General features: G+C 42.9%; 2 protein-coding genes and 1 non-coding gene across 4 annotated transcripts in view; 1 reads left to right on the forward strand and 2 right to left on the reverse strand.

Annotated features, from left to right (window-relative positions):
* Positions 1–535: 535 nt before the first annotated feature.
* On the reverse strand, positions 536–4,560 carry LOC103185936 (probable E3 ubiquitin-protein ligase RNF217). Its single transcript, XM_042340412.1, has 3 exons — positions 4,551–4,560; positions 4,345–4,493; positions 536–2,001 (listed from the first exon to the last, which is right to left on the reverse strand). Exons 1-3 carry the CDS (start codon positions 4,558–4,560, stop codon positions 1,441–1,443), a joined length of 720 nt encoding a protein of 239 aa, XP_042196346.1. The 3' UTR covers positions 536–1,440.
* A 3,314-nt stretch (positions 4,561–7,874) lies between these two features.
* Positions 7,875–16,871, reverse strand: part of mbtps1 (membrane-bound transcription factor peptidase, site 1) — a 63,079-nt gene continuing 54,082 nt past the window's right edge. For both annotated transcript variants that reach the window (XM_007904699.2, XM_007904698.2), the window contains exons 19-23: positions 15,101–15,241; positions 14,642–14,773; positions 13,457–13,583; positions 9,784–9,914; positions 7,875–8,697 (exon numbers count right to left, since the gene is read on the reverse strand). In XM_007904699.2, coding sequence (XP_007902890.1) covers positions 8,501–8,697; positions 9,784–9,914; positions 13,457–13,583; positions 14,642–14,773; positions 15,101–15,241 — 728 coding nt within the window. In that variant the 3' untranslated portion in view covers positions 7,875–8,500. The remainder of the gene's footprint in view (positions 8,698–9,783; positions 9,915–13,456; positions 13,584–14,641; positions 14,774–15,100; positions 15,242–16,871) is intronic.
* Positions 10,508–10,580, forward strand: trnag-ccc. Its single transcript has one exon. It is a non-coding gene; the product is annotated as a tRNA-Gly (tRNA).

The following is a 16,871-nucleotide window of genomic DNA, read 5'->3' on the forward strand; positions in this document are numbered from 1 at the left end:
CTTCTGGGAAATGTTTCAACCAAAGCTGCAGCACACCAATAAAGCCTTTGGTTTTTTTAAACTAGAAACGCAGGAGGTTGCCAATTGTTTTATCTCTAAATAGCTTGACTTTTCATATTGTAGCTTCAGGCTTGTGAACAATGAGTAGTTTGTTGAATATCATTTGAAATAAAGAGGTCTCCAGTTAATCCTTAACTGCACCCACCCACAGACTTGAAAGTTCAAATAGCATCCATAAACCCCTTGGAGCTCTTCTATGATTTACGCCGTTCCCCCGAAACATGCAGTCAAATTTCAGGTCACTGTGAAACTGTACAAAGAAATGACCTCATCAACAATCAGCACTGGCAAAAAACGTCAGAGAGTGGGCAAGTAGCCAACATTACCTGTTAGTGTCCTTTGCGAACAAACACGTTGAACTCCAATCAGCAGCTCACCATTCCACACTTATTACGTGTGCGGTGGGGAGTACAATCTCTTTGCGTAGCTCGAGAGCAATCAGGAACATAAGAGGCTTCCACCTACAATGCCAGTTAATTTGGCTGATTAATGAGAAAAATAATCACAAAATGTGAGGCTGAGTCACAGATCTTATGTCAATGAGACATGAAGAGAGGCCACAGAAGCTAAACCCTCTTCACAATGTGAAAAAAATCTTTTTAAGGAGGGAGAGAGAAACAATTCAAAAATGTTTTAATTGTGGAGGGAATCAGTAAGAAAAAACGGACGGGGAGAGAGTCTATTTGAAAGATTAAAAGAATGGTGCGTGTGTATAATAAAGAGCTCGAGCCTGTCATACAATTTGCTTTATTGAGAAAAAGAAAATAACCAAAGCATTACAGTCTATCAAAGTGTTCCTTTTGCACAATACGAGTTGCGTGCATTTCTCTCACGATTGAGGAAGGTTAGCAAGCCAGACAAAGCTGATCTTACACTCTGAGATGTACAGCAAGAGCAGTTCTAGACAGGCAATATCTGTTTTCACAAACAAAGTGGCCACACACCTGCACGATTGCAAGGCCACCATGTTAGTGTACAGTTCATTCCCTGAACAAGGGATATCACTTACAGGCTATACACATCCTATGAGGTTCACGAGAGAAGTTTGGATGAAGAAGGTCCTTCGCTCATTTACAGGCTTGGCTGGGAATCTCACAGAGGTCTCTATTATCTACAGCTATGAGGCTGTTGAGATGCTCTACAAGGTTGGGAATATCAGTTCTGTTGCAAAATTTAAGAAACATGCAAAAAACATTTCTCAGGAGTGATTAGCTGACACTTGGTGTTGGGTCTGTTCAAGACCTACCACCACCTGCCAAGTCCCCATTTATGGGACTTGGTTTCACTGGAATAGACAAACTCCTACAGTAAAAGCTGAGACAACCTCCACCGGCTGTCAAGCAACCAGCTCCCAAGTCGTCAGCAAACCATTCAGATTTCTCAAGGTTGATTACTTGGCTGCTGAGGTCCATCAGCTCTGGTAACTCTGTGCATTTGTAACTGAGCCCATCTGTTTTCCATTTCTAACTGAGCTTGCAGTAAGAGATATGCTCGAATGTTTTTCTCTCTTTTCTTGTAAACTTTATTGCCCAATACCTTTTGGCGTTCAGCTATAGAACAGCCCTGTAAACCTCTTGTGTGATTTCCATTCAAGCCAAGGCACCGAAAACAGAATGTATAATTGCAGTTGGGGCAGTCAATATTGCTGCAGCCTTCTAGGCAGTGTTGTGTTAACGCCTCACAGTTAGGGCAGGCTCGCACTTTTGGGCACCCGTGCACAACAGTATTCTGTACGTTGATCGTGGGACAGCCTTGGAGCAGGGCTGTAAACGTGCAGGCACCATTACCGCATGAGTTGCTCTGCACATCAGGATTCCTCCATTCCCTCAGGCAGTCAAAGCAAAACACAAAGACTTTCTTTTTTGTCTCAGAGCACGGCAGACACTCCGCAGACAGCTTCTCCAGGTCCACTCTCTGTACATACAGACCACATTCTGGACACTGAGGACAAAGCATACCATTAGTCACACTATTGTCCCCTTCGGTTGAGCGCAATATTGATTCCTCAACAATTCCCTGCAGCTTTGGAGAATTCAGGCTCCCTAGCTACCTTGAAGGCAATCATTTTGTGCACAACAAGTTCCCACAAGTGACCATGAGGAAAGCTATTCAACAAGTTATCCAGTAAATAGCTGGGCTTTCCAGACCAAGAAGCTACCATGTTCATTCCTCGCCCTGTGCTGCAATCCAATCTCAATCAAGACGGCATTGAAGAGAACTACAGTCTGTCTCAGAATCCTGGATTCAAATAAGGGAGATTGGCTGCTAGGTTTTGCCCACAAAATACAGTCAATTCACTTTGCAGTGTATCATGTGAAGCACTTTGAGGCATCTCAACAACATGATAAGGCACTATGTGCAAGGATTATTATTATGATGGTCAATCGAAATTCACTCTGCTGATTCCTTTTGGGACAGCATTTGTAGATAATAATAATCCTTGCATTTCATATAGTGCCTGATCACATCTTCGAGATGTCTCAAAGCACTTCACAGAATATACTGTAAAGTGAATTAACTGTATATTTTTGGGGCAAAAAGCAGCAGCCAATTGGACACAGCAATGTCCACAAACAGTCATGGACTGACTGATCAAATTATTATTATAATTATTTTTGGAATAAATTATTACTCCCGGAAAAGCGATCCAACAATCGTCTAACAACCGGGTTCCTACTTATTGCTTGGTAAACAGAGGCGTGTGGAGTAAGGAAACTTGCCCAACGTTTCACCCTGCCAGAAATCAAACCAGGTCTCTCGCTTGCGAGGTGAGTGTTCTAATCACTGAGCTACAGGAATCCAAGGACTAGAGATAGCATGAAGACATGGATTACACTCGGCTGCAATTCTGTGATTATTCAAACAGAAGGCAGTTTCTCCCAATGATTTGGACAATCTTCCAGATAACAGTGCTCATTTGTTGCACCTTGATGTGTGTGCACAATCTTGTGTTTTGTCTACAAATAGATTTGTCTGCAATAATCTGTGAAACTTCAAAACATTCACAAGGGCTGCGTATCAATTGCAAGGATTAACTTGAGTGAGGTACAAGAAGTAAAACGGATTATCAGCCGAACAGATCAACATCTGTCACTTCATTTTCACTGGCTATTTGATGAGGATGTGAATACAAGATAATTGATTATATTCAAGCAGCATGAGGTGGACAGACCTGTGGCAGGTAAGTAGAGAGACAGAGAGATGCACACACAAACCGAGGCAATCAGAGAGACAGAGAGCAAGAGAGATACACACATAGAATCCACCATAGTCCAGTCCGAATGTAAAAATATGGTAATATCAAAAGCAAATATCAGGAAACAGCCTGTTTGACTAGAGTCAGTTAGAAGGCTCAAAGAGCTGCCGACCTCAGATAACAAGCTGGTGCATTCTCAGATAACCCTGCTAGGAACAACCCATCATTGTGAGAAGCAAGTAGTCTCAAGGTCTGGGAAAGAAAGGTGCGTAGAGATTAGGGAGACCGGGGGAAGATGGCCACGGGAACAGGAAAGAATGCTAGAATGCAAGGGATACCATCTCCAATGGGTACAGGCCAATTAAAGGCAGCTACAGGAGAGAGATAAGGGAAGACAAGGGTTGGGGCATTTACAATGGGCCACATTGTTTTTGGTTAATTAAATCAAAGAAACGAGCTAAGATAAAACAACACTATACAGGAATGATGAGCTAAAGCCATTCCTGATAAGAGTGTGATCACATTAAAGGGCACAAATCAAGAGTTAGGAAGTACAGGACACTGACCAGGAAAGATCTGGTTATTGGCCAGACACTGCTAGAGAGGTATAAGTATAGGAGTGAAATAGTCAAGAGAGAACGAGACTCAGCGGAGGTAGACAGGGGAACAGCCCTGCAGTCACTCGAACGAGACGACACTCTGTAGCAGGTTGAGCTGCAGAGACGTTGGGAGGAACCATCCCGCTTGTGTCTTGAGCCGATCCGCTGATCAGTTCAAGAGACAGTATCTTACGATACTGGAGCAGGAGAAATGGGACAGAGGGCAGAGGAACGCGATTGAGAACCAGAGAAAAGAGGAGAAAGTGGACAGAGGGCAGAGGAACTCAATTGAGATCCATAAAAAAGGGAACGGCATAGATCACCCGGCAATTTGAATTTGGCAATTCCAATGTAACGGAATTGTTACAGGAATCCAAGGACTAGAGATAGCATGAAGACATGGATTACACTCGGCTGCAATTCTGTGATTATTCAAACAGAAGGCAGTTTCTCCCAATGATTTGGACAATCTTGCATCCTGAACTTTACCTTTTTGAAAGATTCATCCGCTTGTGTTGTTATCCTGCTGATTATCTCCTCACAGGAGCTCCGCTCTTCCTGCGTTAGGCAGGCCAGTGCACATACCTCCTGCCAGAGCCAAACTTTACAGCACTTTGGGCATTTAAACACCAAGTGACCTGCAGAGAATTATCAAGTGTTAAAACCACAGTAAAGACTACACGACCACAGGCTACATTCTTCCATTTAATATCCAGATGAGTAATTGGCTGCAATGTAACACAGCGTTAAGATAGTTTCTGCCATATATCTATTAATTTCAGCTTCAGAGAATGAAGTTGTGCCAGAGATGGCGTTCAATTCTGTTTCCTCTCCTTTGTGGTCCAGTGAGAGAACGGAAAGGAACACTGTTCAAAGATAGGCAGATCCCAGCGTCAGTACCTCAAGTCAAAATGCAAACCTAGTGATCAATAGCTTTATTGAACCATCGGTGAGTTGTTTTCTCCTCTTACCGTGTGAACTGCTCGGTCACCACTTGTCAACTGATGAGTGGAGTCTCACATCTCATGACTCTTTGGTACACGTTTTTGAGAGGTTATTGGGAGAGACCCTCCTCACAATTAAGACCAGATATGAGATTTAATTAATCAGCGAGTAAAACCCACAAAGCTTAAATAATTCTGGTGCACCCTGACCTCACCTCATTCAGAACCGCCTCACACCATTTGTTCAGGCCCTTGGACTCCACCAAATGGCCACATGATGCTGTACACAAACGACCCCCTGCAAAACAGAACAGAAGCAACCACGAGTCATGAGGCGCAACTCAAAGTACTGTCAATCTCAAAACTGCACTCTCCACAAATCAGTTGGAAGCTACTTAACTGAAGAGTTCATGGAGAAAGGCAAATCCCTCAGGATTATCAGAAGATCGTTATATCAGGGCATTCACTATAGTAAGGTTTGGCTGTCAAACTGGTGCAAAGGTCAGGCATTGCCTTTGGGATTGTTAAAAACAGGGGTTTGTTTATAAGCAACAACAACAACAACAACAAGATTCCATTTATAAAGCGCCTTTCACGTCAGGAGGACGTCCCAAGGCGCTGCACAGTTGGGTCATGACCCGAGCAGGGGGGAAATGGTCAGGGTGAGGGGAGGGAAGGGAGGGAGCGAGGAGGGGGGAAATGGTCAGGGTGAGGGGAGGGAAGGGAGGGAGCGAGGAGGGGAAGAGAGTCGAGAGGGGAGCTGAAGGCACGGTCAAAGAGAAAGCAGAGTTCATTACAGTCAGGTTCAACCGTACGTGACTTTCTACACCCCCTACTCACCTCTCTTTACTTCAGCTCACTGAGACCAATTGTAGTACTCAAGTATCTCAGTTCTAACTCAAGCCCATACCAGGAATTGAGTTTGGCACAGTTTAAACAATAGCTTTTATGTGCAGAGCCATAAATGGAGAGGCTGCTGTCGCCATTCTCTTTCAGTTCCATTTTGATTCAGTTCCTCAGAACAAACTTTCAGATTGAAACAAGATTTAAAATGAAGACAAAGGCTGTTTTTACATTGCACCCTGATGCCATCCTGATACATACGCAGCTTGATGCCACCTAATCACCAATAGATGGATTGGTAATTAGGTGGCATCCATCTCACTTTCCTACTAACACTCAATCATAATGATTCCGAGACTGATGAGCCTCGACTCATCACCCGCTTCTCCTTAGAAAAAGACTTCTGAGGCCTTTTGCCTGGATTCCTTCCTCTGCTTCTTTGACAGTAATTGGTTCAACCACTGTTGATTTAAACATGTTCAGAATGATACTCTACCAACATCACAAGAGCCATTATTAAATAAAGGCCTTACAGTACCTATGAATAGCAATACATTCTGAAAAATAGCTTTTTACCTGTTCCCTTATAAGCTTTGGTAAGAAACTGAAACCTTCTACTGGTCGCCTCGTAAGCAATGATTTCCATCTTGTTATCACACTGCCGAGGAGTCGAAATGCAGACTGTCTTTAACAAAGAGTATCCATAGATCTGACTTTCAGCGCCTACTCTCCCTGAACTAGTTCTTTCTCTTTCACTTTCACTCTTGTGGTTTCCTGGTATTTACAACAACAACCAACAAAATTACATTGATATAGCGCCTTTCACGGTGGGAGGACGTCCCAAGGCGCTGGACAATCAGTGGTTCAGACCGGAGCAGTGGACGGAAGTCTGCAGGGGAGTAGTGTGGTTTTGAAATTTTTATAAAACCTTATCTCAATTATGCAACAGAACTTGAGTGCTATATGAAACTTGCCTTGGAAAAGGCAATAATTTCAAACCACCTCTGCTCATTATTTTGTCAATGCGCCAACATTGGTGGAAATTATGCGCCATTTCCTGATTTGCCCCACCATTTGGCTTAGACATTCTTATAATACCTGAATCAAGGAATGAATGACTTACAAACAGCAGAGCTTCAGTGGCTGAATCCTGAGAGTTATCAGACTCTCCGCAATTCATCTGAACCATTTAATAATTACTTCCCAATTTAACCTTCTGAAAATCATGATGCAGTACCCACCCTCTTTGTTATAGTTTCAAATAACTTTAATAACCTTTTCCTAAATAAGTTGGCAGCTCTCAAACCTGATCCGGGAGGAGAAAAAGGATAGAAATTTCTAATGAAAAGAAAGCACCCTCTCGTGGATGTTCTGCACAAATAGCACAAAATTCCAGGCAGAGGGTGAAACCTTGGGCAAGTTTCCTTACTCCACACGCCTAATAATAATCCCTCCAAAACTAAAAACAATAATTAAATTGGTCATTTTCAATCTACGACTGTTTGTGGGACATTGCTGTGCGCAATTGGCTGCCGCGTTCGCCCACAAATATACAGTCAATTCACTTTACAGTGTGTTCTGTGAAGCGCTTTGGGACGTCCTCCCGACGTGAAAAGCGCTATATCAAATGCAAGGATTATTATTATTATTATTATTATTAAAATCTAGCATCGGCGTTATGATGAAAAAACAATGCGAATCACTTCTGGGAAATGTTTCAACCAAAGCTGCAGCACACCAATAAAGCCTTTGGTTTTTTTAAACTAGAAACGCAGGAGGTTGCCAATTGTTTCATCTCTTAATAGCTTGACTTTTCATATTGTAGCTTCAGGCTTGTGAACAATGAGTAGTTTGTTGAATATCATTTGAAATAAAGAGGTCTCCAGTTAATCCGTTAACTGCACCCACCCACAAACCTGAAAGTTCAAATAGCATCCATAAACCCCTTGGAGCTCTTCTATGATTTACGCCATTCCCCCGAAACATACGATCAAATTTCAGGTCACTGTGAAACTGTACAAAGAAATGACCTCATCAACAATCAGCACTGGCAAAAAACGTCAGAGAGTGGGCAAGTAGCCAACATTACCTGTTAGTGCCCTTTGCGAACAAACACAATGAACTCCAATCAGCAGCTCACCATTCCACACTTATTACGTGTGCGGTGGGGAGTACAATTTCTTTGCGTAGCTCGAGAGCAATCAGGAACATAAGAGGCTTCCACCCATACAATGCATTTGCAGAGCCTGTAAATTTATTCCACCGACAATGGTGAAAGTACGTCGTTGAACTGCCATCTTAAATATTTACAGAATGTTATGGTATTTCCATTTTATAAAAATAAGTCAATTCAAGCACAGAGCCCCACATCCCCCTCCCCGCCTCAACAGGGTGCACTTTCCCCTCAGTCCATCATTCTTGCCAGATCACACCGTCATTCATTTGTTGAAAGTCCGCAATTCAATCTTTGCATAAACCATGGTTGGATCGTGGAATTCATATTACAAAATACATTTGAAACAATAATCGCTCCCATCAGGAATGAACGTCCTACATGATTACACATGAAATAAAACCAAGAAATGAAGAAAGAGTTTCCCAGTATCCACTGACTGAGTGGGTTTGGAACAGTTCCCAGGGAAATATAAATAGTTATCAACCAAATGCAACGTCTTTGGTAAGTGTGATTGCTTCAAAAGGTCTCCTCCATTCGGCCAATGGTATTTGCGTGTCTGCTCTTTTGACACGAGCCGTGCTATCAGCCACCTTCACTGGGTATCATTTGCAAAAGAAACCTGTGGCCATTGGAGCAGCCCACAGCACAACTCTCTGTGTCCTTGCGAATGTGGCTGGTGTTGTCACACGGACGGGGTTTTTGGCGGGTGCACCTGCTGCAGTAGTAGCGGGCGTTTAACTCGTGGCTTCCGTCTCTTTGGCTTGCTCTTCGATTTGTTAATTTGCACCACAAAGAAGGCCAGCACCACCATAGCACCGAGGAAAGCAAAGACCGGAATGGTCTGTCCCACATCTTGGTTATATCGGCCGGGCATTATACCTTCAAAACAAACAGATCAGAGTTTAATAACTCGAAGGCCAGTTTACTTACCGTCACACTGTGTGATCGCAATTCAATCAGAATTAAATTACCAAGAAACTGGACTTCCAATTGGAAATCCCAGAAAACAAGAGCGAACAAAAATGTTCCAAGTCACAGGAAACCTTTGGAGCAAGTTTACACTCAAAAGCTCTACTCTGTAAGCGAACACAAAATATATCTAGTACCCAGACGATAAACTGGGTAAATAGGGGAACTCGTTAACTAAAGATCTTCTCGCTCAGACCAGCTTTCAGCAAGGTAACCAATGGACAGCAGCAGATCACGCAACAGGACTGTGCGTTTCTCACTTATTTAGAAACGGTGCCATTTACCGCAATGCAAGAGAATTGCAACACTCTATAATATCAGTTCCTACATTCCTACAGTCTAATGGCACACAACACGGTAGCTTCATGATGAACATTGCCTCCATCAAAAGGATATGGGGAATCATCAAATGCAATTAAAAAGCTCCAGAAACATGCTTAGAACGAACAAGCAATAGCACACTATCCATGAGTGGTTTAGAGCAATTGCCTCACCAACTCAGAGGTCATAAAAACAACCAGAACAATGGTTATTCTTTCTCGCTCTATAGTGATCTTAATACAGGGAGATGGACATGATGTGAAAGGTTACCCTGTGACTCATACTGCACATTATATTCAACACTTGTTTCGTGTTCAGCTCAGAAAGTCTGGCAAACAAGATAATGGGTTTGTGATTGAACATACTCAGAATCCTCTCATTGTGCCCATGACCTTTGAAAGATAAGACACCCTTTGGCATACTTTGTCCAGGGAGCGGACAGGACAGGTGATAAATAAGCATATCTGATCACCTGAGCTCCTGCTAAGGTGTATCACCTCCAGACTGTGCGTCAGCCGGTTTAGAGGATCAGATAACAAATTCAGAGACATAGGAAGTCACATTTTGTTGAATTTAGTGCAGTAAGTGCATTGATAAAGTGCAGTAATTTAGCGCAGTAAGTTGCACTGATAACAGACACTAATAGTATGTAGAAAAGTTAAGACAATGGCTCACCTCCAGGAATATCCCAAGCCCCACTTTCACCTGGTGATAAGGGACGCACTTGAGGACGGCTTTGCTTAAAATTCGGGAAAATCACTTTGTCCAGGTCAATGGATAATAGTTTCTGGTGTTTCCAGAGATTACTGAGGAGAGAAAATAACTCATGAGATTACTCAAAGCAGAGCTCTCTGTCTTCCAGCAACTTATAATAATAATCCTTGCATTTGATATAGCGCTTTTCACATCATCTAGACATCTGAAAAGTGTTTCACAGAATATACTATAAAGTGAATTGACAGTATATTTGTGGGCGAAACTCGGCAGCCAATTGGGCACAGCAGCGTCCCACAAACAATCGCGGATTTAATGATCAAATTTTTATTGTTTTTTTGGAAGGATTATTATCCTTGGAAAAGCTATCCGCCAATCGACTAACAACCGGGTTCCTACTTACTGCTAGGTAAACAGAGACATGTGGAACAAGGAAACTTGCCAATGTTTTGCCCTAATTTACAGTACTGTAGTATAATTATATATTATATATAGTATATATATATAATTATATATAATTAACATATATCATTTAATCATGTACCTAGTGCTGCAATTTATTCACTTTTGTGATATTTAAAAGGAAATTTCATTGATCCCTGACTGAACAGAGAATGGAAGTTTCAGGTATGAAAACTATTGTGCAACAAGAGTGGGATTCCTGAGAGGAAGTTAGTTAAACTAGAGTCCTGTAGCTCAGTGGTTAAGAGCACTCGCCTCCCAAGTGAGAGACCTGGGTTCGATTCCTGGCAGGGCGAAACCTTGGGCAAGTTTCCTTACTCCGCACGCCTGATAATAATCACTCAAGAAAAACAAAACAATAATAAAATTGGTCACTTCAATCCACGACTGTTTGTGGGACACTGCTGTGTGCAATTGGCAGCCGCGTTTCGCCCAAAATTTACAGTCAGTTCAATTTACAGTATATTTTGTGAAGCACTTTGAGACATTTAGAAGACGTGAAAAGCGCTCTCTCTATCAAATGCAATTATTATTATTATAATAGCTTATTGCCTGATTTTAAGCAATGAAAACAATTTGCAAGCAGAATTCAATATAAATAGTGAGGTATTGGAGGCAAAGGTTGGTGGAGTGAAGAATGGAGGAATAGAGTGAAGCCCAACTCAAATGGGCTGTAAACGAGGCACTCTGGCGAAATTCTTGATGGTTTAAGTCTGGGTGTAAAGCACTCCCTCCTAAACACAGAAAACATCAAGGTGCAAAAATAGCAGACACAAAACACCTTTGGAATACAGTGTACAGTGACATACTCTGAATGATCACATCAGGGAAGCAACTTATGCTCAGGTGATTTAGGATCACACTATCCATTATGTGGCGTCCTGTAGCTCAGTGGTTAGAGCACTCGCTTTGCAAGTGCGAGACCTGAGTTCAATTCCAGGCAGAGGGCGAAACCTTGGGCAAGTTTCCTTACTCCACACAGAGCCTAATAATAATCCCTCCAAAACCAAAAATAATAATAAATTGGTCATTTTCAATCCATGACTGTTTGTGGGACATTGCTGTCGGGTTCGCCCACAAATATACAGTCAATTCACTTTTTAGCATATTCTGTGAAGCACTTTGAGACGTCTAGAAGACGTGAAAGCGCTATATCAAATGCAAGGATTATTATTATTATTACTATTATTACTATGTGGGTGAGTTGCAGTGCAGATTAATACATTTAACCTCGTTATTGCTCTTGAATAATGAAAAGTTGGTCATATCTGTACTGCCCTACAATAACATTGTGTTCCTATCACGATACATTTTTTGGGGGGGGCTTTCAAGTTCAGCCTCACCTAATCTTGGGTGGTAGTCAGTCAAAATCAGTCTCAATACAATAGAGGCACAGAATGCACTCTATCCTCTATCTTTCCGCCTTGCCCCTTCCTTCCCCATCATCAGGTCGCGCCTGAGGACCTCCCTATTCGACTGTGCCATCGTTAACCCCTTGCCCCCCAGCTCAGTGTCATGCTCCGCCACTGTCAAGCGCTCTGGGACGCTATCCTGCGTGAGGGGCGTTATATAAATGCAAGCTGTTGTTGGTGTACTAACCATCCAGGTAACTTCATTAAGAAGGTGTTTGTGTGTCACACGTGCTCAATTGGTTTAATTAATGAAGGAGTAGAAAGCAACCACACCGGGGAACAAGGATATCATTTGGTAGTTCCTAAATAGAACTAATTGTCCTCAGGGAGGACTGGAGGTTCCCACCCCTGATTACTAATCACAAACTCCTGGTCGAAGGCACAGATGTCAGTTCGGTTCAGTTGGCAGCATACCTGCTCCGAATCGGAGGATTTGAGGTTTAAGCCCCACACCAGGACTTTGATCTTATGGTCCCGGTTGACACTCTACTACATGTTGGGGGAGCACTGCATTGTCAGAGGTGCCTTTCTTTAGATGAGTGTTAAACTGAGGTCCCATCTGCCTGTTGAGGTGGACATGAAAGATCTCACGACACTGTTCGAAAATAGATAATTGTCCTGGCCAAAAAGACCCCAGATAAAATTTGTCACTCACTTCATGGCTAATTGTGGGACATTGGCTGTCATGTTGACCTACACAGTCACTTCACTCTACAGTAAATCTTGTGAAGCAATTTGAGAAGTCTCAGTAATGTGATGAAGCACTGTTCAAATGCAATACATTTCAACAACAACAACAAGATTGCATTTATAGAGTGCCTTTCACGTCGGGAGGACATCCCAAGGCGCTGGACAGTTGGGTCGGGACCCGGGCAGGGGGGAAATGGTCAGGGTGAGGGGAGGGAAGGGAGGGAGCGAGGAGGGGGTAGAGAGTCGAGAGGGGAGCTGAAGACACGGCTGAAGAGAAAGGTCTTTAGACCGGCCTTGAAGGAGGAAAGGGAGGAAGCAAGGCGAAGGCACTGGGGGATGGAGCTCCAGAGTCTAGGGGCTGAGAGGCTGAAAGCCCGGCCACCGATGGTAGGGCGGTTAGGGCGGGGGATGTGGAGCAGACTGGAGCCAGAGGAACGGAGGGTACGGGCAGGTAGGTAGGGGGATAGTAGGTCAGAGAGGTAGGAGGGTGAAAGCCGTGAATGGCCTTGTAGGTGAGGATGAGGATCTTGAATTCGATCCTCTGGGGGATGGGGAGCAGTGGAGGCGAGCGAGGGTGGGAGTGATGTGGTTGCGAAGCCTGGTGCGGGACAGTACACGAGCTGCAGAGTTCTGAATGACCTGCAGCTTGTGGAGGGAGGTGCCGTAGTCCAGCCTTGAGGTGATAAAGGCGTGGACCAGTGTTTCAGCAGCGTGAGGGGTGAGGTAGTGCCGTAGTCTGGCGATGTTCCGGAGGTGGTGGAAGGCGGTGCCAGTTGTGGCACAGATGTGGGGAAGAAAGAACAGCTCAGGGTCGAACAGAATACCGAGGTTCCTGACCGGCTTTGAGAGGTGGAGAGTGCAGCTTTGGATGCTGATGCTGTCAGCGCCCGAAGTGCGGAGGCGCTGACGCGAGCCAATCAGGAGGGCCTCAGTTTTGCGCACGTTGAGCTAAAGTTGTCTCTCGTCCAGGATTATCAAGGTTTCAAGTTTCTTGATTTAAATACGATTAATATTTCTTCTATCCATATCGACCCACAAGAAGAACCCCGGGAGCCATGGCACACACTGACCTTGGTGCAGTCTCGTTTAGAGGCTGTGGTTTGGCCCAGGAGAGGTGAGGGCATGCTGGCAGAGGACGGGGCTTGGGATCTGCAAGGTGAGGCTCCAGAACCTTGGAAAACCGATATAAGTGGTTGCCTAGGAAATCAGATCAAATAAAATTAGAACCAAATCTGTAGGCATCCTCGGACTTCATTAAAAGCTCAATCGATCAGCCCACAAAATAAACAGCACCAGTTCAGATACAATTATAAGCAAATATTCGGTTAAATGGCATTAGAAGATCCGCCATGGTCTAATAAAATGGTAGAGCACATGCAGCAGCCTATTCTTGTTGCTATGTTACTCTATTACATTAAATATAATAAAGGAACTTGTCCAGTGTTTCAGTTATGCCAATAACAAAACATCTCAAAATATCTCAGTGGCAAGCTCCAGTCAGTGCTACAGAATCTGATTCTGGGTGTGGCAAGTTTCTTTACTCCACATGCCTCTGTTTACCTAGCAGTAAGTGGCAACCCAGTTGTTAGTCGGTTGGGTGGATCGCTTTCCAGGGGTAATAATCCCTCAAGAAGAATTGCTCACTCAATCCATGACTGTTTACGGGCTACTGCTGTGTGCAACTGCCACATTTCACCCACAAAATACATTTTACCAATAAAAATGTGAAGCATTTTGAGATGTCTCAACGACGCTTAATCCAATGCAAGGATTATTAATATTATTATTATGTTCCCACAGAGTTTGAGAGACAATTTACCATTTAGTGACAGCAGAGACTGGAATACATTTTTGGGAAAGAAAAATGGACCATTCGATGGGTGAAGCAGAAACAAAAAGAGATGGTTATTAAAAATAATGAAAATGAACTGCTGTAATAATCACAGCAAACTGCAAGTTTTGCTTCCTGACTTGTGTGGGTGCTGAATGCCAGGAAATTTCAGATTTAGAAGGTATTTGAGGTAAGTTATACTGCAAAAATACTGCAATCCAAATCAAGAGTTTCCAACTCCCCTATAATTAGGTTTGTTTTGACTTTAATGTAATACTGTAAATAGAAACCAACCCAGTTTACAGCAAAAATCCCAATAATTTGAGGCCTGTGATAAAGAGAAAGAGAGGGACAGATAGACAAAGTTACGTTTGCAAAGGGAATATCTCATACTCCTGAATTTCCTGTCAGCACATAGCCTTACCTTCCATCCTCTCAGGTAGAGGGTGATCAAGGCCAGAAGGTGGTTGCTGCCTGTTCTCCGAGTGGCTTAGACTTGGGGGCATCACTCCATAAGAGGTGTACTGAAGGAGAGCATCGAGCAACCAGAAACAGTCTAGGGACAGAGCAGAAACATGCAGTCATCCTTCAAACTATGAAAAAACTAGAACCAAATGGTGCCCAAAGCTTTAATGCCAGCGTTCACTTTGGCTCACTTGGCAGTGCTCTCACCTCTGGGTTAGAATAAGTTCCATCATAAAGTCATAGTGAAAGCCGCTATACAAATGTAATTTTGTATTTGAAAAGACCGCTATCTTTAGTCATTTGCGCAAGATCTGCACTTCTCTGAATAAAGGTTTTCTACTATATCACTGAGGAGAGCACTAACACAGAATCGAGAAGATAACGTACAATCCACCGCAAAGTTCATAAAGCACTTTACCTTTCTGTCGATGGCTATCATCCAGGCAATTGGAATCTCCATACAAAACAACACGGCCACCACCTTCAGAGGGCGTCTGGTACAATCCAAGCACAGGGACATTATTCACAATCTTGGTCTCCTGCTTTAATACTTCCAGTCCTGGAAAACACAAGACCAAGATTGGAGTATATGAATAATAACATAATATTGTGCTGCAATTGTATCAAACTCTGTAAAGCGAGGAGCAGAAGAAAATCCTCATACTTTAACAAGAAACAAGGTTGTGGAACAAAAGGCTGTGGAAGCTGGATCAATTCAAATTTTCACGTCTGAGGCGGACAGATTTTTGTTAGGTCAGGGTACCGAGGGACATGCAGCAAAAACGGGTAAGTAGAGTTGAGGTACAGATCAGCCGTGATCAAGTAGAATGGCGGAACAAGATTGAGGGGCTGAATGGCTTCCTCCTGTTCCTATATTCCTAAGGCAGAATTTAAAATGGAAAGGCTATTTATCTATTTGAGATTCTCATTGTGGAGGTTGCAATCTCTTCATTAGTATGTTAATCCACTGATACCCACAGCTGCAGTACATAGTTCCATTAGAGAAAACTGCACAATAGAATTAAAGTACACCTGAAATATCCCAGATACTTAACTCATCAAAATCCAGTGAGAATTATTTTCCGGTATGTACCACAATAAACTGTGTCCCTGATCCCACTGTACAAAGATGCTTTGCCTGCAGAGAGGCCTGCTTTGTACAGTGATGTGTTTATCAGGAGGCTGTGTAACTTAACCGTGAGTCAACAAAGTTCATCGTTCTGACCTTTTCACAATTGTGCCTCAAGAAAGGCTTTATTGACTCGGAAACAAATAGAAAATAGAAAGAAATCTGTGGTACATCACAGCTGGGTTTATTTTGGACATCATTTCTGCAGCAGCAAAACAACATTAACGTAGTGATTAGGTTTCCTGGCAAAGCGAAACTTTATAAAACGTGGCTTCTCTCACTTCAAATAAATTTGGCTCAAAACTAAACACAATGAACTTGACACCACCAGCAAGCCTTTTTTAGCCTCCTGATTACACTAAAGACAGGTCACCTCTACCTCACCTGACCAGGTACATGCTAGTTTGGCGTTCTCTTCAGAACACTGCAGAAAATTCCGCCACAGAAATAATAAGACAATGACATAAATTGGAACAGAATGAACAGAGATGAATTAGTTATTCCAAGCTGGTCTCCTCCAGTCTTTCTGGAGTCTGAAAGCAGAAATCCAATATCAAGCCAGGATCAACTGATGAAAATTTCCTGTCATTTAGAACTGGATCACAAGCCGGCACATCTAATGGTTATTCAAGGCCATGAAGGGGTAGAAAACACTAGTGGGAGTAGTTTATAGACCCCAAGACCCCAGCAGTTACAGTATTGGCAGGGTATTAATCAGGAATTTAGAGGAGCTTGTAGCAAGGGGAATACACTAATAGTGGGTGATTTCAATCTTCATATAGACTGGGAAAACCAAATTAGCAAAGGTAAATTAAGGATGAGTTTATGGAATGCATTATAGTTTTCTAGAACAGTATGCTGAGGAACCAACCAGGGGACAGGCTATCCTAGATCTTGTTTTGTGTTATGAAATAGGGCTAATCAGTAATCTAGAAGTTAAGGCTCCTCTAGGGCAGAGTGACCATTATATGATGGAATTTAACATTAAGTTAAAGAGTGATAGAGTTGAATCCGAAGCAAGGGTTTTAAATCTAAATAAAGCCAACTTTGCAGGTATGAA

The sequence above is a fragment of the Callorhinchus milii genome, unplaced genomic scaffold (genome assembly GCF_018977255.1).
Source record: "Callorhinchus milii isolate IMCB2004 unplaced genomic scaffold, IMCB_Cmil_1.0 Scaffold14, whole genome shotgun sequence".
Taxonomy (NCBI): domain Eukaryota; kingdom Metazoa; phylum Chordata; class Chondrichthyes; order Chimaeriformes; family Callorhinchidae; genus Callorhinchus; species Callorhinchus milii.